Raw genomic sequence first — 21,731 nt, 5'->3', positions numbered from 1 at the left:
ATGGTCGCGTGACCAGAGACCTAGCTGATGATTCTTTAATCTGTTGCCTGGCCACAACGGTTGGTGAAATGAGTTTTTGACCTCAATGAGTCAATCTGGAAGTAATGAGAGAGAGGTGCTCTTCCGCCCAGGACCACTAAGGGTAGGGGCATGGGCCAGAGCTGCGGGCGGCCACCCTTGTCACCACTCGGAGAATGCCCACCTGAAAAAGAGGCCAAGGCAGAGAGAGCGGGAGCCAGTACACAGAGAAACAGATACCTAAGGATATTAATGCAAGGTCCAGAGCCAGTTGTGCCTGAAGCTACTTAGACCCGGCTGTTTCAGGAGCCGACGCCTGCTTTTTACATAAGCTAGTTTGCCTTGTGTTTCTGTTACCTGCAATCCGGTCTCACTTCTTCAACTCATTTTATCCTCCCATGCCCACATGGGACCTTGTCATCCAAACTGCTCTTCCTTAAAACCACCCACCCAGGATTTCCCTGGTTGTCCAGTGGTTAAAAATCCACCCGCCAATGCAGGAGACGCAGGTTCTACCGCTGGTCCAGGAAGATGCTGTGTGCCGTGGAGGAAGTAAGCTCGTGGGCCACAGCTGCTGAGCCTGTGTTGTGTAGCCCGTGCTCTGCAACGGGAGAAGCCACTGCAGTGAACCTGTGCTGCGCACTGCAGAGCGGCTCCTGCGATTGGAGGAAGCCTTTGCGGCCTACGGTAAACCCGTGAAGATCGGACCCGTGCTCTCCCAGGGGCCTTCACTCTACCCACAGGCCCCTCCTCAACTCTGCCCAAGTTGCATTCAGCCGAGCGTGGGTGGGTCCCACGCCCTGCAGGTGAAGAAACACCCTTTGTGTGCCTGGCACCCCGAGGAAGGCTGCAGAGACCTTGGCCTCAAGGTAGCCCCAGAGGGAGGTGTTCAACACCCACCTTAGTGGTGTGGGAGGTCTGTTTTCTGCTCCCTCACCACACTCAGCCCCTGCACAGAGCAGGGGCCAGGGGTGGGGCGCAGGGCGGGGGGATCGACTTACTGTGTGTCTTGGACTTGGCTTCAAGGGGCCTCAATTCCAGGTAGTGAAGAGGAACTAAAAAGCCTCTTGATGAAAGTGAAAGTGGAGAGTGAAAAAGTTTGACGATCATGGCATCTGGTCCCTTCACTTCATGGGAAATAGATGGGGGAACCGTGTCAGACTTTATTTTTTTGGGCTCCCAAATCACTGCAGATGGTGACTGCAGCCACGAAATTAAAAGACGCTTACTCCTTGGAAGGAAAGTTATGACCAACCTAGATAGCATATGGAGAAGGCAATGGCACCTGACTTGAGTACTCTTGCCTGGAAAATCCCATGGACAGAGGAGCCTGGAAGACTGCAGTCCATGGGGTCGATGAGGGTCGGACACGACTGAGCGACTTGACTTTCACTTTTCACTTTCATGCACTGGAGAAGGAAATGGCAACCCACTCCAGTGTTCTTGCCTGGAGAATCCCAGGGACGGGGGAGCTTGGTGGGCTGCCGTCTCTGGGGTCGCACAGAGTCGGACACGACTGAAGTGACTTAGCAGCAGATAGCATATTCAAAAGCAGAGACCCTACTTTGCCAACAAAGGTTCGTCTAGTCAATGCAATGGTTTTTCCAGTGGTCATGTATAGATGTGAGAGTTGGACTGTGAAGAAGGTTGAGCGCTGAAGAATTGATGCCTTTGAACTGTGGTGTTGGAGTAGACTCTTGAGAGTCCCTTGGACTGCAAGGAGATCCAACCAGTCCATCCTAAAGATCGGTCCTGGGATTTCTTTGGAAGGACTGATGCTAAAGCTGAAACTCCAGTACTTTGGCCACCTCATGTGAAGAGTTGACTCATTGGAAAAGACCCTGATGCTGGGAGGGATTGGGGGCAGGAGGAGAAGGGGACGACAGAGGATGAGATGGCTGGATGGCATCACTGACTCGAGGGACGTGAGTCTGAGTGAACTCTGGGAGTTGGTGATGGACAGGGAGGCCTGGCATGCTGCGATTCATGGGGTCGCAAAGAGTCAGACACGACTGAGCGACTGAACTGAACTGAACTGAACTGAATTCCAGGTAAACATTGAAGGCACGTAACGCCGCAGGGCTCTGGAGGAGGGCTTCCTGGATGAGGTGACCGTACTACAGCAAGGAGGCAAGCAACCATGGGCACAGCCACAGTCCAGGCCTGCATCCGCTGGACAGGAGGGGCTGGGTGGGGGTGGGGGCCCACAGTGGCAGGGCAGGGCTCTGGACCTGGCTCCACCATGGTCTGATGTCTGGGGCAAGACTGCTCTCTCAAGCCTCAGTGTCCTCATCTATAAACAGAGCCGAAAGAGATTTGTTTTGCTCACTCATCTGCTGAGCAGGGATATCTGACCCTCTGGCCAGGGTCTCAGGTTTTCCACCACCTCTGGGTGTACAGCCCTCTCTCCTGCGAGGCTGCCTCCTTCCTCTCCCTGGGCTGCGACCTGCCTCTCTGGGAACCTCCTCAGATCTCAGGTCTGCCTCTGTGTTCTGGATCCTGCTTCTCCCTGGGCCCCAGATGGCTCCACAGACGCTGCAAAGGCCCCTTTCAAGGCCAAACTGCCCGAGCAACCCGTAGAATGGGGTCTTGACCCAGTCAACTCCGGCTCAAGCTGTTCTCCACCAGGACAGGGCCTGGTGCTGAGCACAGGACTAAAACCCAAGTCCATGTTGCATCTGACCTTGCCGATGGGGGTATCCTCGTCCTGCAGAAGCTGAGACTCTTTGTCCAGAGGTGAACATGTCCACATGTGGCCCGGGAATCAGGAACCCTGAGAATCCAGGGAAAGTAGACTGCCAGCTCTGGTGCCACTTCCCACCGAGGAGGTAAGTGGGCAGCCCGGCAACCACAGTGGCGGCTTCCACCTGAATTCGGCAAGAATCTGCCCATGGCTGCCCCGCACGGAAATATACAAGTGAGGGCGGCCCCGTGCAGCCCGGCCACAGCCGTGCAAAGAGATCGAGATTCCCCATCATCAGGTGGGTGCATGCCAGCCGGGACCAGAGTCTCAACAGAGGTGCACAGACCCCAGAGCCCTTCTGATGGTCTCCAGGCAACAGAGGGGCAGAATGTAGCCAGAGCTTTCTTAGACACGGCAGAAGCACCTGCATGTTTCTGAGCTGCCCTCTAGAAGCAGGGAGGGGAGTGGGTTATCCAGGGAGCCTGGCAGGAGGGTCCCCCAGCGGCCTGTAGTCCCACAAGGCACTCGGTCATCAGAGGCACCTCCTGAGAAGTTTTTATGTGGAGATTACACATTTTGTGTGTGTGCGTGTGAAACCTCTCACTTTTAAAATGCAGACTTGAAACTGGAACTTTTATGCATTGATGGCAGGAATGTAAAGTGATGCAGCTATTGGAAAACAGTATGGAGGTTCCTCAAATATTCAAACATAGAGTTGAGCCATCAATTTTACTTCTGGGGACACACCCAAAAGAACTGAAAATAGTGACTCAGAGATCCGCGAAGCTGTGCTCAGAGCAGCACTAACCACAAAAGCCAACCGGTGGAAGCAACCCAGGGGTCCATCCGTGGCTGATGGATGAACAGTGTGGTCTCGACACACCATGCAGTATTATTCAGTCTTAAAAGGAAGTCCTGACACTTGCAACAACATGGATTAACTGAAAAACACTGTGCTCAGTGAAACAAGTCAGTCACAGAGACAAGTATTGCATGATCCCACTTATGTGAGGGCCTACAGGAGTCAAGTTCACAAAGACAGGAAGTAGGATGGTGGGTGTCAGAGGCTGGGACAGGGACGGGGTCAGAATCTCAGGCTTGCAAGCTGGAAAGTCTTCTGGGAATGGCTGCTGGTGATGGCCGCACAGCAGTGTGAGCCTGTTTCCTACCACTGGACTGTGCACTGGAAAACGGGGGCGATGGCACCCTTAGAGCGTGTGGGTTTTACCAAAACAAAATAAATTCCGTAACAAAATCCATAGCAAAATAAATTCCTAAGCCAAACAAAAGCACATGTAACGTGGTGTGGCCTGTGGTCCCCACCTGTGTGATCACTCAGTTTAATCTTCTTTGTGGGTTGTTTTGGCTGTTTCATGAAACAAACTGTTTTGGATGGTGGTCTCCTGATGGAGCAGGAGACAGAGGAAAGCCCCGTGGTGGTGATGCGCTCAGCCTGCCGCTGCTGAGGGCCTGACCCTGGGTGACCACCTCCCCCCGAGCCCTGCACTGTGCGCCTCCGGGTATGTGCTTCCCTGTCTTCGCCCAACTTCTCTTGCCTCTCCCAAGTGTTCTCTTTCTCCTGGCCACCTCCATCGGGGCTAAAAGCGGGGCAGTGAGGCCCTGTCCGAGCCCCCGCTCCCGCACCTCCACTGGGAGTGTTGCCCACGGAGTCTGCAGCACATCTTCCCTGGAGCCCAGGACCCTTCTCCACGTGAACAGCACCGTGACAGTGGCAGGTGTTGGCTCTCCAATAACCAGCACCTGTTGCTGTGGGCTCCTGGGAGTTCAACCATGAGCACCCACTGTCCTGATTCAGAGATGGACAAACCACATCTCAGGGCAGCTTTGTATGTACCGGGGACCTCCCATGCAACCCAAGCCAGAGCTCCTTCCCCAAGGACTGAGGCTCTACTCTCCTTCTGGCTGAGGTCAGCCATCGCCCTCTCTGGTTCCCATCACTAACCTACTCGCTGGGCTTTCCCTGTGGAAAGCAGGGTCCTGTCCTCACCCTGCAAGCTGAAACCCAGGCCAAGAGCCTCTCCGATCTGCCCCTGTGGGCTGAGTCTCTCCCCTGCCTTGGTCTGTTCCCCTTGGGTGCACAGAGCTTTTCAGGTACACAGCTTTACAGGAAGAGATAAAGCCAGGTGGACTGCAGACAGGAATCGGGGAGACATCTGTCCACTGCAACAGAATCTGGAGTCTAGGGGACCCTCTGCTTCCTCTGAGGCCTGGAGCCAAGCCTTGTGCCCGCAGGGAGGGTGGGCTGAGGAAGCCTGCCAGCTGGGAGCCCACGGAGGGGTCAGAGAGCCTCACGCAGGGACTGTCCCTCCTGCCGGGAGAATGGCTGGGGCCTGGTCTTCGTGGCCACTGGAGACAGGCAGGAGCTGGCTGCCCTTCTCCGGAGACTTATTGGCAGAGGGGAGAAAATGGCAATCCAGTGAAAATCTGAGAGCGACCTGGCAATGCCTAGAAACGCTGAGGATTCAGACAAGGGGAAAACTGCAGAAGAAAATGCCCATGACGCCGTTTACGTAGACCTGAAAATCACAAAACCATGTTTTGATATGAGAATGCGCCTTTAAACATCACATTTATGTCGAGGTTATAAGAACCGGAATGAAAAGCACACACACTCTGGAAACGTTACATGCTCTCTAGTAAAAGCACCCATCAAACTGACAACTCTGGGAAAAAAGAGTGCGGAAAACCAAGGAAATTTCCCTTTTGCTGCTCTACTAAACGACTTAGACATGACAAAAAAAGTCTTAACAGTCGACATTCCTGTATGTTCAGTGTATTTGTAAAATCTCTTACTCCAAGCAGAAGAGCCCAGAGGAGACGGAAACTGGAGGAAAGCGCACGCCCCTCCGCGGGGCCGGCTCCAGCCCAGGCTCCGCGGCCCCGGAAGAGGAACTGGGGAGCCCGGGCCGCGCGAGCCCCGCCCCCCGGCCCCGCCATTGGCAGGAATGGCGCCGGGCCCCACTCTGATTGGCGGCGCTGCGATCCCTGATTTGCATAGACCCCGGTCGGGCTGGCGGGCCCAACTTCGGACGCGGAGGCGCGGGTCTGCAGCAGCTGCCGGGACGCCCGCGGGGCGGAGGTCCTGGAGGCTCGCCCTGGAGCCGACTGGTCCCTCCGCCTCGGCGCCCCCGCATCCAGACGCGGCGCCCGGGTGAGCCTGCAGAGCTGCGCGCATCCTGCCTTCCCGGACTCAGGCATCTGGGCGGGGGGCGGACGGCCACAGCCACAGACGGACATCTGCCTGCAGAGCAAACGCGGGCTGGGCGGGTGGCCGCCTCCGACGCGTGTCCCCGTCCGTGCGCTCCTGCCCTCGGGCGCTGCGCACCTGAGCCGGGGCAGGGCTCGCGTCCGGCCTGCGCGCCCGCCCCCGCGCCCCTCCTGCCCAGCAGGCGCTCTGTCTGGTTGCTTTAAGCCAGTGGATTCAGACAACTTCCAGGTATTGAGTTAAAAAAGACTCAAGAAAGAGCCCCCTACCAAATGTTTTTATTGTTTACAAAAAAGCAGTTTTGACAGCAAAAACCCCAGTTGCCCCCCTGCTTGTGACAAAATCATTCCTTTGGACCGTGGCCAGGAGAAAACAGTTCCTCCCACCGGCAGCATTTTCTAGACAGGTTATCAAATACAGTTTATTCAGAAAAAAGACAATGTTTTAAGAACCTAACTCCCAAACACTGAAAGAGCCCATAGGCTGAGCAGAATACAGCCTCTGCTGAGATCCGCCAGTAGGGACGGGCTCTGAGGGCGGGCCCACCCGGCCACCCGGCCACCCGGAGAGGGCTGTGGGCTCGCGCTCCCTCCCTTCCCTCGGAGCTGATTGGGTGGCCCGCGCCTCTTCCCAGGTTGCCCGCCCACCCCGCCGGGCAGTCCTGGTCACAGCCAGCACGCACTGCCCGGGGAGGCCGAAACCCTGAACACTGAGCTATGAGCTATGATGGGAGCCACTCCACCACTCCCCAGCCCCTGCAAGTGCAACCTGTGATCAACGGTAGGATTCAGCACCTCTCGGCTTGGAACTCCCCCAAGACACACACACACACACACACACACACACACACACACACACACACACACACACACACACACACACACACACACACACACACGACCTGTGATTGCGTGGTATTCAGCGCTGTGCCCCTCGGCTACGGTCTCTGGAAGACCACACACACACACACACACACGTGTGAGGCCGCAGCGCTGTGCCCCCTCGGGCTCTCTGGAAGACCTCCTGCCCCTGCTTCAGCCATCGCTCCAGGAGGCCGGCGCTGCCTCTCTTGGGGGTTCCTGGGCTCTTCTGCAGGAACTGGCTGGACCACTGGGGCACATCTGGCTCTGCCTTTTGGGGTGTTCTGGGCTCTTCCTTTTTGGGTGACTTCGTGGCCAGCCACTGCAGCATCTTCTGGCTGCTGGCGCTCACCGTGAGCTCCTAGGAGAAAGCAGCGGCAGCTCAGACCCCCAGCTCGAGCTCCTGGGAAACTGGGGAAGAGGCGCTGCGTGAGGCACTGGCCTGGGCACGGAGATGTGGCCAGGGGCACGAGGAGGGGAGCAGGGCGGGTTCCCAGGGCCGGAAGGGAGAGGGGGCAGCTCATGGTGGGCGAGACCGGCCACAGAAGACAGCGGGCAGAGAATGAAGCAAGCTCAGGAGAAAGAGCTTAGCCTGAGCAGACCATGCAGGGAGCCAGCTGGAGACGCAGCCCTCAGACAGAGGCTGGGTGAGAGGGGCCTGCTGCTCCCTGCGCCCGAGCCCAGCACAGGATGCCAGCTCTCCAGAGCGTGAATTATTCTGCAGAGAAGACCGTGGCAGACATGGGGCCATGTCTGGTGCAAAATGAATATCTACAGTTGCATTTTGTGAGAGACAGGTAATGAAAAGCGCTACCAGGGATACAAGGCTTTGAGAGAACCAAGAGAAAGAGGCTGACGCTGACTGTGAGTGTGAAAACATAAGAGGCTTTGAGAGAGACAGGGCGGGGGCCATGGTTCTGTCTCCATCCTCCGGCCACCGAGGAGCAGCTGCTGCCCCCTGCCTCATCCCTGGGTATCAGCGGGCCAACTTCTGCTCTGGGGCTTCTTATCACACAGGCCTCGTCTGTCCACCTTCCTTTCAAAATACAGCCCCGTGATCCCCGCCAACTCTAAAGCTTGTGCGCCTTGCAGGAACATTTTCCAGTCTCCTGAAGGAGAATGAGGATTGAAATACCCCCATCTGGTAGCTGGGAAAGCAGAGAAAACAGATGGAAACACGTCTCCCACTCGGTTGGCAAGATAGACGGTCCAGGTCAGGGCCCCTCTGTCCTTTTCAGGCGCCCTCCAGACGAGGAGTGCTCAAAGCTGGCTTCTTATCAGACCCACCCGAGCAGCTTCGTACAGTCACAGAAGGCCCGGCCCAGCCTGAACACTGACCGGCACGCGCCAGGCCCGCCCACAGCCCCTCTGAGAGTCACGGCCCGGGGCTGCCTTGCTGCACAAGGAGGACGAACTGTGGGTGCTTTGGATTCAGCCTCTGGCGGTAACGGTCCCAGCGTGCGCTGAGAGGCCCCTCGGAGCAGGTGGAGCTCAGCAGGGACGGGCGGGTGTCCGGGCCCTACCTTTCCGGCCAGCAGGTGGAGCGGGAACACACACTCGGGAGCATTGTTCCAGGAGCTGTTCACCACGGACGACACCCGGTGGAAGGCGATGTTCTCCGTGGGGCGGATCAACTTCAGAGCTTCCTGAGCTGGGACCTCACCGAAGTCCAGCCACTTGGAGACCGCCTCTTCGCCATCCAGTATGGCAGGCATCCTGGGGGGTAAGCGCAAGACAGGGGTTGGGGGCACCGGGCGGGGGGGTCTAGTCAGCTGATGCACAGGCTGCCCCCTCCCCGTCTACACCTGCACGCTGTCCCGTGCCCCCGGGAACAACAGGGCACAGAGCTCAGCACAGGAGAGCCAGCTCAGAGTGTGGTGGTGAAGACCGTGCCCGGTGCTGCAAGTGGGTGCCCTCCCGCGCAAACGCTAGCAGACTGGTGACCTTTATGGCACCCTGGCCTAGACTTCAAGGGAAAACAAAGCCTGGGAAACCTGTCTGTCATTAAGACCCCAGCCTTCCCACCCACACAGGTTTATGTAAGGAAGAGCTATCTCTAAAACTGTGACCGAAAGGCAACCCAAAGGCAACTGTGGCCGAAATGGCTCAGAAAAGCGAAGAGGCCGCCCCAGATGACTCCTGGTACCCAGGAGACGTTAGGAAAAGAACGCTTGTTGAGCTTCCAATTTTATGTTCTGGGCCAGTGCAAAGCATGCACACACTTCATTGGGGGATGGCACGGTTGAATTTAGGAGAGAGATGTATGAACGTTACTTTTAATAATTATTGTTACTTCAACAAATCAAACACTTATTTGCTTTACTGTTTTATTTTCTGGCTGCAGCGCACAGTCTGTAGGACCTTAGTTTCGCAGGGATCACATTTAGGCCCCAGCAGGGAGGGCGGAGGCCTGACCACTGGACTGCCAGGGAATCTCCCAAGATATACTTTTAAACAGTATTTTAAAATGTCTGACATCTAGATTTACAATGAATGGCATCTTTGCATTGTATCACAACTTCATTGGCAGTAATTGGCAGCAGTTTACTGAACTGTATAAAATAGTGGAACAAAATCTTAGATTCGATGAAATAGGACTTTATGGTGAATTAGCAAAACTAGAACTATCATATCCCAGGAAAGCATCATTTCAGACAGAATGCTTAGGGCAAAGGGGTTAAAATAGATAATCCAATATGTGCCATACTGAATTTTTTTCAGCAAAACATCATAAAATGATCCCTGAGGGCACTGAGACCTGGGAAAAGTTGTGAAAGCATTACACAAGTATGTCGGTTCTGCCAATGCTTGTTTTTAAAATGAAAATTTATTCCAGTGTGATTGACTATTAGACAGCAATTTAAGCATAATGCACACTTTGCATTTGCTTATACACAGTTTTACCTGTGAGGAAACCCACCGTGAACACAGAAAATGTCACCCCGCCGGGCTGCATCTTGTGAGACGCGCCTCAGACGCCGGCGGCCTCGGCCCAGCGCATACTCTCCAAAGTGGCGGCCTGCTCTTACTGTGCGCTTGTAAACGCTTCTGTTAAAAAACTGCTCATTCAACACCTCAAACATGTCTAAGCTTCTGGGCTCAGACATTCTAACCGGTGCACGAAAACGGAGAACTTTTAAGGCTTGGGGAGAAGGGAGAATAAACCATCTCGAAAGCCAGGCTCCCCGGGTGGCTCAGTCGTAAAAAGTCCACCTGCCAATGCAGGAAACGCAGGTTCGATCCCTGGGGTGGGAGAATCCCCTGGGGAGGGAAATGGCAGCCCACTCTGGTATTCTTGCCTAGGAAATCCCATGGACAGAAGAGCCTGGCGGGTTACAGTCCATGGAGTTGCAAAGAGCCAGACACGACTGAGCGACTGAATGACAGCCTTGAAAGCAGGAACAGAACACGTGGTGTCTCCTGGGCAACAACACAAAGGATCCACAACAGTGAGGGGCTGGAAAAGGGACATCCACGGCCAGACGGGCACAAGCAGCCCAAGAGGTGCAGCAACCAGGCTTGAAGGAGCAGACGCAGTGGGAAGATCGCTCAGCATGCCGAGAAAGCCAAGCAGTGAATAAAAGGGGGGGCTTTCTCACAAAGAGAACGCACTGTCTGTACACAAAGACCACAGGAGAGCACGGGGGCTCCTCACAGGGCTCTGATGGCGGTCTGCGCAGCTCCAGGCACGATGCTGGAGTTAACTAGGGGAGGCGGCCCATCGCATCAGAACGTTCAGTTCTGATTAAATATGTATCTACTGTGAAGGCGAAAGAATGCTCCAACTACCGCACAATTGCACTCATCTCACACGCTAGTAAAGTCACGCTCAAAATTCTCCAAGCCAGGCTTCAGCAATATGTGAACCGTGAACTTCCTGATGTTCAAGCTGGTTTTAGAAAAGGCAGAGGAACCAGAGATCAAATTGCCAACATCTGCTGGATCATAGAAAAAGCAAGAGAGTTCCAGAAAAACATCTATTTCTGCTTTATTGACTATGCCAAAGCCTTTGACTGTGTGGATCACAATAAACTGTGGAAAATTCTGAAAGAGATGGGAATACCAGACCACCTGACCTGCCTCTTGAGAAATTTGTATGCAGGTCAGGAAGCAACAGTTAGAACTGGACATGAACAACAGACTGGTTCCAAATAGGAAAAGGAGTTCGTCAAGGCTGTATATTGTCACCCTGTTTATTTAACTTATATGCAGAGTACATCATGAGAAACACTGGACTGGAGGAAGCACAAGCTGGAATCAAGATTGCCGGGAGAAATATCAATAACCTCAGATATGCAGATGACACCGCCCTTACGGCAGAAAGTGAAGGGGAACTCAAAAGCTTCTTGATAAAAGTGAAAGAGGACAGTGAAAAAGTTGGCTTAAAGCTCAACATTCAGAAAATGAAGATCATGCCATCCGGTCCCACCACTTCATGGCAAATAGATGGGGAAACAGTGGAAACAGTGTCAGAGTTTATTTTTCTGGGCTCCAAAATCATTGCAGATGGTGACTGCAGCCATGACATTAAAAGACGCTTACTCCTTGGAAGGAAAGTTATGACCAACCTAGATAGCATATTCAATAGCAGAGACATTACTTTGCCAACAAAGGTTCGTCTAGTCAAGGCTATGGTTTTTCCAGTGGTCATGTATGGATGTGAGAGTTGGACTGTGAAGAAGGCTGAGCGCCAAAGAATTGATGCTTTTGAACTGTGGTGTTGGAGAAGACTCTTGAGAGTCCCTTGGACTGCAAGGAGATCCAACCAGTCCATTCTGAAGGAGATCAGCCCTGGGATTTCTTTGGAGGGAATGATGCTGAAGCTGAAACTCCAGTCCTTTGGCCACCTCATGCGAAGAGTTGACTCATTGGAAAAGACTCTGATGCTGGGAGAGATTGGGGGCAAGAGGAGAAGGGGACGACAGAGGATGAGATGGCTGGATGGCATCACTGACTCAATGGACGTGAGTCTCAGTGAACTCTGGGAGTTGGTGATGGACAGGGAGGCCTGGCATGCTGTGATTCATGGGGTCACAAAGAGTCGGACACGACTGAGCGACTGATCTGATCTGATGAAGGCCAGCCTCGGAGGAACAACATTTCAAAGGCAGAAGAACACATCCCAGGATTTAAGACCGGAAAAGACAATCATTTCGCATCACCTTCCTCCCACCAGGTGACAGTAAGTCACAAGCTGCGACTCCTCCAGCACAAGCTGACTTCAGGCCTTTTTAAGGTATGGTGCTGTATTTACTATAACTTCTTTGTACTTCTTAACCACGGAATGCATGCTACTGTAGTATGGGTTTTATTAGATTCCTATTATTTTTTAACTGGGTCACTGACAAAATGTTTAAGTGTTGTCCCCTTACTCCCACTTTTTTGTAAGTTCTCTGGATTTCACTGTGCAGTTTTGCATAGCGTGGGAACTTCCAGGAACGTGTGTCATATCACAGCCACGCAGACTGTACCTGGATCTTGTGAATCAGGCTTTGTTTCTGACTCTCTAAATCTGTGCATGCAGAAACTCTGAATTCCGGAAGCTGCTTGTTTAAACCCAAAGACGACAAGCCCTGCCCTGAATCCTCTGAACGCAGGCGCGGGGGGCGTGCTTGCCTGTTGTGGATGTCGTTCAAGACTTTGCAGGAGTCCACTGTGATGATGCTGTAGGAATAGAGGCAGTCTCCTCCCGCCGGGGGCTCCCAGCAGTCGAAGATCCCGGCCATCGTCAGCGGCCTCCAGTTGTCCCAGACCTTCTCCCAGTCCTCGGGGCTGGCCACAGCACCCACCTGCTCGGACTGGAAGCAAAGCCACAGCAGATCAGGCACTCCGCGGCCACCCTCCCCTGCAGGCAACAGCACGGCCATCATCTCAGCACGGAGGCCCTGGACCCATTGTCAGAGGACAGAGGCTTGGTGGCAGACCCTCCCTGAGGCAGTAGATTTATGGCCCTGGAACGCTTTCACGATACAGTCTAACACCTCCCGTGGCATTCAGGCCTTCCTCGATCTGGAGCCTCATTCCAGCTTTCACACACAAGGGGAACTTGCGTCCCGCCCAGCTGTCGGTAAACAGCCCACGGGTCTCGAGGAAGTCACTTTCCTCTTCCTACCCGAAAGGTCTTTTCTGCCCGAGCTCAACATGCCAACTCCCACTTGCCTTCAAGATTCAGCTCCCAGCTTCCAAAGGCTGGGGAGTTGCCTCCACCTTCCCTCTCTACAAGAACAGATAGAGACTCTCCATAAGCGTAACTTTCCCTAAACTCATCAGAGAACTCAGGTCATAGGGCAGCCACTTAGCCTGAACTGTAAAGCAAAGACAGGGTCATCCAAAGGGAGAGGAGACCCGACTACAGGCTTCCCAGTGGTGACAGGAGGCAAACAAGGCCTCCTTTATACAGCAGCTAAGCATTCAGATAAAATGACCGTCCAACTGCTCTCTGCAGAGCGCAGGCTCGCCCAAGAGGGCTGCAGGTGTCCGGACCAGCCTCCGAGGGTGCTCATGAGACAGACAGGGCCGGGGATGGAGGAAGACTCCCTGCCCGGCGTGTCCAGGTGCTGAGGGACGGCAAGAAGCCTCACCACGCCCTTCTCCTCCAAGGAGCACGAAGCTTAAGGAGCCAGGGGAGAAGGGATAAAGCCTGTCACTCCTAAGAGTCAACGGAAGCCCCGCTGAGGCTGCAAAAGGGCGACAGGAACAGCTCTCTGCTTCCCTGGGGAGGAGCAGGCTCACCGAGAAAGCCCGAGAACTGGGGCCACAGTTCCGCTTAAGACGAGGCTGAACCAGGACAGCAGAGAGTGTGCTGCAGCCTCTGCGGATGAGCAGGCCCCAGGTGATGGGCAGCAGGGCGTGCCTGGGGAGAGCGTCCTGAGGGCTTCAAAGCGCGGGGAGCAGGGGTCTTGAGGAAAACCCTCCGGAAAACCAACCCTCACCCTGAACACGGGGCGACACCAGACAAATAGTCGAAGGGTCTGGTGCACGACAAAACCCAAGTCCAGCCCAGCTCCTGACAAGACCAACTCAGCCTAAGGGCGGACACACATGTGCACGTCCAGAGACAAATATGACTGGTCTCAGTCTCTCTCCTACCTCCTATGTCTGGCAACCAGTAAAAAAAAAAATCTAAGATACACAAAACAGCCAGATAACCAAGGAACTGCTAAGATACATAGAAATCAACAGGGCCGGACTCAAGAGTAAATAAGAAAGAAGAGTGAACTTAAAAACAGATGAGTAAAAACGGCCCAGCCTGAAACACAGAGAAAAAGAATGGAGTATATAAAATGTCTGGAAGCTACGGGACAACATCACACTGTCTAACACATGCATGATGAGAATCCCAGAAAGAAGAAATAATGGGACAGAAGGAAAATCTGAATAGATAATTTATGGCTGAGAATTAAAAAAAAAAAAATAGGAAAGACACCCAACCGAATATCCAAGAAGCCCGAGAGCCAGAGAGGACATGCTGCTGCACCTTCTCGGGCTTGACCTGGGGGAAGTAGATGAAGTAGGGCTGCCGGTGGTTCGTGGCCTGACGTCGCTGCCATTCGTAGAAGCCGTCCGCCAAGACGACACAGCGTCTCCCCTTAACCAGAGGCACCTGGGGGAAAGCACGGGCGACCTCAGAGCGGGAACTCCTCTGCGTGTCACGTTTCATAGGTATGAAGTCGCACGTAATGGGTGTCAGAAAGCTTAAATAACGTGCCTAAGAGGAAACAGGCGCTGTGGAGATGCTCTCCAAAGCTGGCCGCCCCGGAAGCGAGCCCCACCCAGCAGGATTCACAGCGATGAGGTCCCCTCCCTCGGTGACCTCGGGCGGCTCGGTATAAACCAAGGAACACAGCAGAAGCGATGCTTGGGACTTCTGAGGCAGGGCCATACAGCCCCGCGGCTCTGCCCGCTCCCTGGAGGGTAAGCAGGGTGCCGCGTGAGATGCCTGACTGCCTACCCTCACGAGACATGTGGGCGGGCCTCCCACTGTCCCCGCATCCCGGCCGAGGACAGGACACGTGGGTGAGAAGCCACCTGGACGTCCAGCTGTCCTGCGACGCGAGCGCTACATGAGAACCTCTGGGTGGGTACCACGTGTCCAGCTGGGCCCAGCAGCCCACGACTGAGTGGGAGAAAAAGCCCCGCTGTCTCACCGGGGTACAGAGAACAGCACTCTACAGCGACAAGCGGGACAGTCTGGAGCTGTTTCGCAGGCGTCCAGGTGCCGGCAGTTCTGACCGAGAACCGCCGGCATGCGTGCCTCTCCTACCTTGAAGGACCGCTTCTCCATGATGGTGTCACTGCGGCAGTTGCTGGTGTTGATCTGCAGCTTGGAAAGATCCGCTTCTCTGAACCAGTAGGGGACCAGGCCCCACCGCATGGGTGCGATGATCCGCTCGGACGAGTCTGCGTCCTGCCACGAGACAGGGTGCGGTGCAGTGAGGAGACGGGGAGGACCCTGCAAAACCTCCTGGAGGGCACGAAGCACAGCACTTGGAGGAGGGGATGGCAAGGCCCTCCAGTGTTCTCGCCTGGAGAATCCCAGCGAAGGGCCGGGCAGGCCACAGTCCCAGGGGTCTCAAGAGTCGGACATGCCTGAGCAGCTAAACCACCACCACCGCCAGTGATGAAACGCAGAGAGTAGATGACTGTGGACAGGGAGAGCTCCTGCCAGCAGTTCTAATGAGTTCTCATGATATGCGTGGCTGGCGTTCTCAGGCTGCTGCTGCTGCTGCTGCTGCTGCTGCTGCTAGGTCGCTTCAGTCGTGTCCGACTCTGTGCAACCCCATAGATGGCAGCCCACCAGGCTCCCCCGTCCCTGGGATTCTCCACGCAAGAACACTGGAGTGGGTTGCCATTTCCTTCTCCAGTGCATGAAAGTGAAAAGTGAAAGTGAAGTCACGCAGTTGTGTCTGACTCTCTGCGACCCCATGGACTGCAGCCTACCAGGCTCCTCTGTCCATGGGATTTTCCAGACAAGAGTACTGGAGTGGGGTGCCATTGCCTTCTCCGGCGTTCTCAGGCAACCGTGCTTATCAGGATGGTGACGTTCTGCCTGGGGGTTGGGGGGTACTAAGAGGTTCAGTTCCTGTAAGCTGTGAATCAGTGCCGGCCACAGGAGAGGCAGGCTCTGAGGCCCTACACCGCACGTGGCCCAGCTCTGATAAGGCACACACGACAGTCATCCCACGGAAGGTCCGTGCTAAGACAGGGACACACGGAAGGACGTGCGCCATGCCTTGTGAGGCCACACAGACGCTGAGCGACATGATACGATGCTACGGTCTACGGCCCTGTTAAGTGGTGCGCACAGGCGTGCTGGAAAAGTTCAGCGGACAGTGATCTGTGAGAGGGCGCCAAGCGATCAGCTCCTTGGGAGGTGCAGAAGGGGGGATAAGGTGAGGGGGTTCTCGGACTGGACCCCACAAGAGGAACAGGACTGGGACAGAGAAGAGATGGGAGGAGGGACCAGAGGGGAAATCAGAGGCCGAGCCAAGACTGGGCAGGAAGTGGTTTTGTGCAGCAAGCGTACAGCAAGCCTAGGGTGCTATTTTTAGGAGGCCCGTTCACAGGGCTGGCCCTCAAGCAGCATGTGAGAACTTGGCTTTTGAGAGCGCCCCCCTTTTCCTAACTGATTGGGATGGTGTCCTATGCCCGCTTCAGGCAGGAAACGAGGTTCTTGCTGAGCACCGGCTTTCCTTATGGGCGTCTGCTGCTTGCTAGGGAGAGCGCCCACGAGACCAGCCCCCAGCAAACCCTGGGCCTGTGTCTAATGGGTCTCTCTGGGCAGAAACGCTGCACACGCTGTCCCCTCCCTGGGAGGGAGGAAAGGTTGTAAGGAAGCTGAGCACGAATTTCTCCAGATCTCTACTTGCTTCTGTTCCCCTGATTCTGCTATGTATCCCTTCACCGCAATAAACAGTAGCCGCGTCACATGCTGCCTTTTAAGCAACCTCCAAATGCGAGAGTAGTCTTGGGGCCCCCGCCCTGAACGTACGGTTGCTAAACTTTTTTGGGGTACCTGGCCCCCTGAGAATTTGATGAGACCGACAGATTGAAATGCACACACTGTTCTATCGGTACAGACACTGGGCTGGCACAGACTGAGCGGAGAGTGCATGCTGGGTTCCGCTGCGGTGGCACGGTGGGTCTGCTGAGAGAGAGAAGAGGCCTCCACACCAGATGCACACAGACTTTTCTCTGGAAGGCTAAATACTAAGTATTGCAGACTTTGCAGCCCCTGCAGCCTCTGGTATGTTAATAAAACTATTGCAGGGGCAGAGCAGCCAAAGGCAGCAGGCGCATGATGCTGCTCTGTCCCAGAAAATCGCATGTAGGGAATGACCAGAGGACCCTGCTTTCTGCCTCCTGAGACCCCAGACTCCAGGGAAGAGACAAACTGTACCTGCAAGGCCTTGCCCTAATTCCTCACTGGTGAACAAGACAAAAAGGTTTTCTGAGTCACCAGAATGAAATCCACAGAGATGCTTCCTATGTCCAACAAGCATGTGGAGTTAAAACTGAGGAGACAGGCGGCCTGGCAGAGGAGGGAGAAGCAGACTTTTCCTGCAATGGACCAGACAGCGGGTATTTGTGGCTTTCTGAGCCCATACAGTCTCTGCTGCCACTCAACTCAACTCTGGCATCCTTGGCATGTCAGGGCAGCCAAAGAGCGGGCATGGCTGTATTCTAATAAAACTGTTTCATAAACACAGTGCACAGGATTTGATCCCATGGTTTGCCAATCTCTGGAATAAAGGCAAGAATAAGGTGTTCGTAAGAAGGCCCTGGTTAGATGTGTGGCATGGAGCAGGCACACAAGTGTTAGTTTAATATTTTTCGAGGTTGTGACTAAAACGAAGCCGCAAAACCTACATAAAGGTAACTGGGGAAGCCATGAGAATAAAATTTCTTAGAGAGTAAATCAACCACAGGATGAAACCTGCGGGAAGTAGGAGGGGGTGGAGAAAAAAGGAAAACGGAGAACTGAGGGGAGAGTGCAGTCCAAGAGGGAGTATCTAGAGAGCATGGCAGGACGGAAAGAGGGGAGAGCAAGGGGCTCCGAGAGCACGGGACACCGTCTAATAGGCCCCTAGGAGGCTTTCCCTTTTTGTTCCAGGCTAATGCATCACCGACTCCATGGACATGAGTTTGAGCAGACTCCAGGAGTTGGTGATGGACAGGGAGGCCTGGCGTGCTGCGGTCCATGGGGTGGCCAAGAGTCGGACACGACTGAGCGATTGAACTGAACTGATGCCCCAGCCGCGCTCTTCACAAGATCCTGTCTCATTTCTTTCAAAACCTTGCCTGTTAATGAGCCAACCCCTCCCCCACACACCACAGAGCCCATGCTTGTCCCACGCGCAGTCAGGTTTTGCAAAGTCACCGCAAACAGCGAGTCAGGGAAACCCGAGAGCTGCTCTGGGGGAAACACAGTTAGGTGGCCAGGAGCCTGTAGTGATGTTTCATTAACTGGTCTGTATACAACCGTGCCTTCTCTGTATTTCTGTGCAGCACGTTTACTATTATATGTTAGACTTTATGTAACATATATTGTTGGTTCATTACTTTTGAATTCATGACCAACAGCCACAGTAACTCATGCCTGAGTGAAGCGTCTCTGACACACGCATGTTCTCTGTAAGGCATGTTACCTCCTTCCTGCTTTCAGGAATCCTAGCCTGCGCTTTACCACTATGCCTGGAGACAATTTTAAACAGTGAGATTGCCGGCAAAAAGCACAGAAATGCAAAAAAAAAAAACATCAATAAACAGACCTCAAGAAAGACACTTGTTTATAGTATAAAAGCCGAAACAAGAAGGTGGAGCTTTGATCTCAGCTGGGAATGCGTATTTGGGACTCATATTTCACCACTCTATGTCCATAAGGGACTCGAAAGCAACATGAGTATTATTTTGGGGGGTTCCAAAGTAGGCCAGTGATGCTGCTAAACATTCTACAATGCAGACAGGTCAGCTTCCCACAACAAACATCTCAGTCAAAGTGTCAGCAGTGCCGAGGCTGGGAAATCCTCCTCTTCCAAGTTCCACGCGTCGCCTTTTAACTTGACTGCATTCACTCAACAACTGGAAACCCAACCCAGGTAGGGGCTGCCCCACAGGGGACATGGTGAATAGAAAGTTCTTCTAAGCCAGAATACTGCGAGTACCGCTCAGTATTACTCATCTCCTCCTCTGCCCCCTTGGGCTTGTGAGCAGAACAGCTGGTAGCACTGGGGTTGGGTAAGCAGAAGGGGAAGCAGGGTGCAAATTGGCGGTTTCAGATGCAAACATTCCAATCCACACTCGGGCGTGGTCTTTGATGACGTGGATTAACCAGCCGACATGGTTCTACTTTGGCTTTACGATTCCACAGTTTTTCATTTTCAGATAAACGAAAACTCAACTATTTATCAAAACCAGGAAATCCTAGCGATCTTTATAAAATTTATGAGAGATGTGGAGTCAAAACATTACATCAGTAAATGCTCAGCACTGCCAGGAGAGGGGGGCTGTGTGTTCAGGAGCCCACCATCCCATTCCTAGTTCCAGGAAGCATCACCGGAGCGGAAGGGTGGATGGGACCTTCGTACCAGCTGCCCCTCACCGACTGGGTAACCTGGGATCACTCACAGTCTTTCTGCACTTCTGTCTTCACACCTGTTAAGTTTTCTTCCAGCTAACATTCATTCTATAATGAGGTGGTACAAAGAGAACCATGGCTAACACTAAGAAACCGCATACAGCCAATCCTTGTCTCCAGATTATGCTTTCTTCTGAAATGTTTAATTTTTTTCCTTTCCCAGTCAAGGTTTCCCATAGTATTTATTTTATTTTGATTTTCTGCTAATTAAAAAGGTTTTTTTAGTTTCAGTGGGGAAGTATGCACCGACTAAAAACGGCTCGAGTACACTATTTCATGTAAATGGCTTCACTCAACCAAAAAAATCAGTTATCTCGTGTGTTGATTTCAAAATACGGTCTTCCTAACGTAAAGATGAATCTTCTGACTACCATATAAACACGACACTTCTGAAGAGCACGCAACAGGGACTTCCCTGGGGGTCCAGTGGGTAAGACTGCGTCCACTACCCGGGGCGCAGATTCAGTCCCTGGTAACCAAACACGATCCCTGCATGCTGCCTGGTGGGGCCTAAAACTTGAAAAAGAGAAAAGTATGCAAGAGGGCTTCAAGCAACTTCATGAAGCGACTCCTGCATTACGGACCAAATCGAAGAAAAGTCCAAGATGGAAACCATCAGAATTTAAAACACATCAAAGATATTCAAAATATCTAAGACATGGAGAAACTATCACTCTCCAGAATGAAGCACTTTTACTACACTGCATGTATACATACATTCCCCCTCTCTCTCTTTCAGGAGATAAAGCAAGGAAGCAAAACATTATAAATTATTGACCACTCCAACACTACAGAGATAGATTTTATAAACACAAAGAAAGCAATTAAACTTTGGAATACCAGACCAAACACCTCTGTTCCTAGCTTCAGTTAAAGATAAAACGAGCAGAAAGGGTAGAAGCTTCAGCGTTCAAGAAACATCAGAGGTGTTGTAGACTAGTTTTAACGCTGCCCTAAGCCTAGAGAGTCTGATAAGCTGGACTCCTAAGGAGCATAGCGATCCCCCCGCTCTTTTCTTTAAGATATCTAAATGACCCAGATCAGGTCGGCGCTCACCTTCTCCAGGTGCAGCCGGGACAGGAGCACCGGGTTGCTGGAGCGCGGGCTCTTGTTGTACGAGGGGCAGTACCGATCTGGGTCCCTCCACTCCGGGAGCCGCTGGTGGCCCTGTCGGTCCCGGTAGGCGCAAGCTCGGGCCAGGACCTCCCTGGGCAGGTGGCAGGACGTCCGGCCGCACATCCTCGGCGCCCACACCGCGGGTCCTGCGCGCGGAGACCGGGGGAGTCGGACTCGGGCCTCGCCTCACGCGGCCCGCCTCTCCCCAGCCCCAACCCCCGCCCGAGCGCCCGGCTCCCGGGAACGCCGCCCGCCTCGCGGCCCGGCGCGGCCCGGCGCCAGAAGGGAGCCCCCCCGCCTGGGCCGCCTCCCGCCCAGCCGCGCCGCCGCCCGCAGCCCCGCTCCGCCCGCTCCAGGACCGCTGACCCTGAGGGACGAGCCCGCCGCCGCCCGCGCCCGCGTCCGCCGCGTCTCACCCGCCGCTCACCCGCCGCTCTGGCGCGCCCGCGGGCCCCGCCCCCAGCTGCCGCCTGGCCCCGCCCCGCGACAGGCTCCGCCCCGCGCGCGCCGGCGGTTCCTTCCGGCCCCGCGCTGCACCCACTCCCGCACTGTGCCCAGGGACTACCCTGGAACGTGGCTCTCCTGAAAGCGCCCGACGAGGAGACGGATAGTCTCGGGGTCCACGTCCTCCGTGTTGGCCGTGCACCTGCGTGGTGAACTGCCCCCATGGCTAACCTCGGGCAGGGTCCGGGAAGGGCCCGAAGGTCCAGGCTGCCCTGAGAGACCCGCGATGCGACCCCGCGGCCTGCGGGCCCTGCTCCCCGCAGCGGGAACCAGGGAACCAGGGCTCCAGGTCGTTGTGGGGGTGAAATCAGAAAACATTGTCTATACCTGACAGTCATACCAACTGCCCATGGTTTGGGGCAAAACTTGAAAAACCATCAGTAAAATACCACGAATCACAGGTCACTCAAACTTCAGTGGGCACCAGAACACTTTGCAAGGCCTCCACCTTTACCCCCACCCCAAATACGAATCTCTAACGGTTGACACCAATGTTGTTAAAAATAGGCAAAACAGATGTATTGGCAAAACCACCACGCCTGGGTTTAAAAGCCCAGCTGCAGAAACCAGGGCCTTGCGCTCTGTGGGGCTGTTCCCCCAGCAGCAGGAGCGCACCCCCCCTCAGACCTTGTACTAGGCCCACCCCCACCCCCAGACCCCACTGATCCCTACTGAAGGAGGGTGGTT

The 21,731-nt window shown here is 54.3% G+C and overlaps 1 protein-coding gene across 1 annotated transcript; it reads right to left on the bottom strand.

Annotated features, from left to right (window-relative positions):
• Window positions 1-530: 530 nt before the first annotated feature.
• HMCES (5-hydroxymethylcytosine binding, ES cell specific) lies at window positions 531-20,979 on the bottom strand. Its single transcript, XM_070358969.1, has 9 exons — window positions 20,957-20,979; window positions 20,481-20,686; window positions 15,051-15,194; window positions 14,265-14,390; window positions 12,404-12,585; window positions 8,311-8,503; window positions 6,904-7,148; window positions 5,563-5,963; window positions 531-619 (listed from the first exon to the last, which is right to left on the bottom strand). Exons 2-9 carry the CDS (start codon window positions 20,661-20,663, stop codon window positions 531-533), a joined length of 1,563 nt encoding a protein of 520 aa, XP_070215070.1. The 5' UTR covers window positions 20,664-20,686; window positions 20,957-20,979.
• Window positions 20,980-21,731: the final 752 nt, after the last annotated feature.

The sequence above is a fragment of the Bos mutus genome, chromosome 22 (genome assembly GCF_027580195.1).
Source record: "Bos mutus isolate GX-2022 chromosome 22, NWIPB_WYAK_1.1, whole genome shotgun sequence".
NCBI lineage: Eukaryota > Metazoa > Chordata > Mammalia > Artiodactyla > Bovidae > Bos > Bos mutus.
Note: the sequence above shows the minus strand (reverse complement) of the source record. Positions and strands in the feature narration are given on the sequence as shown.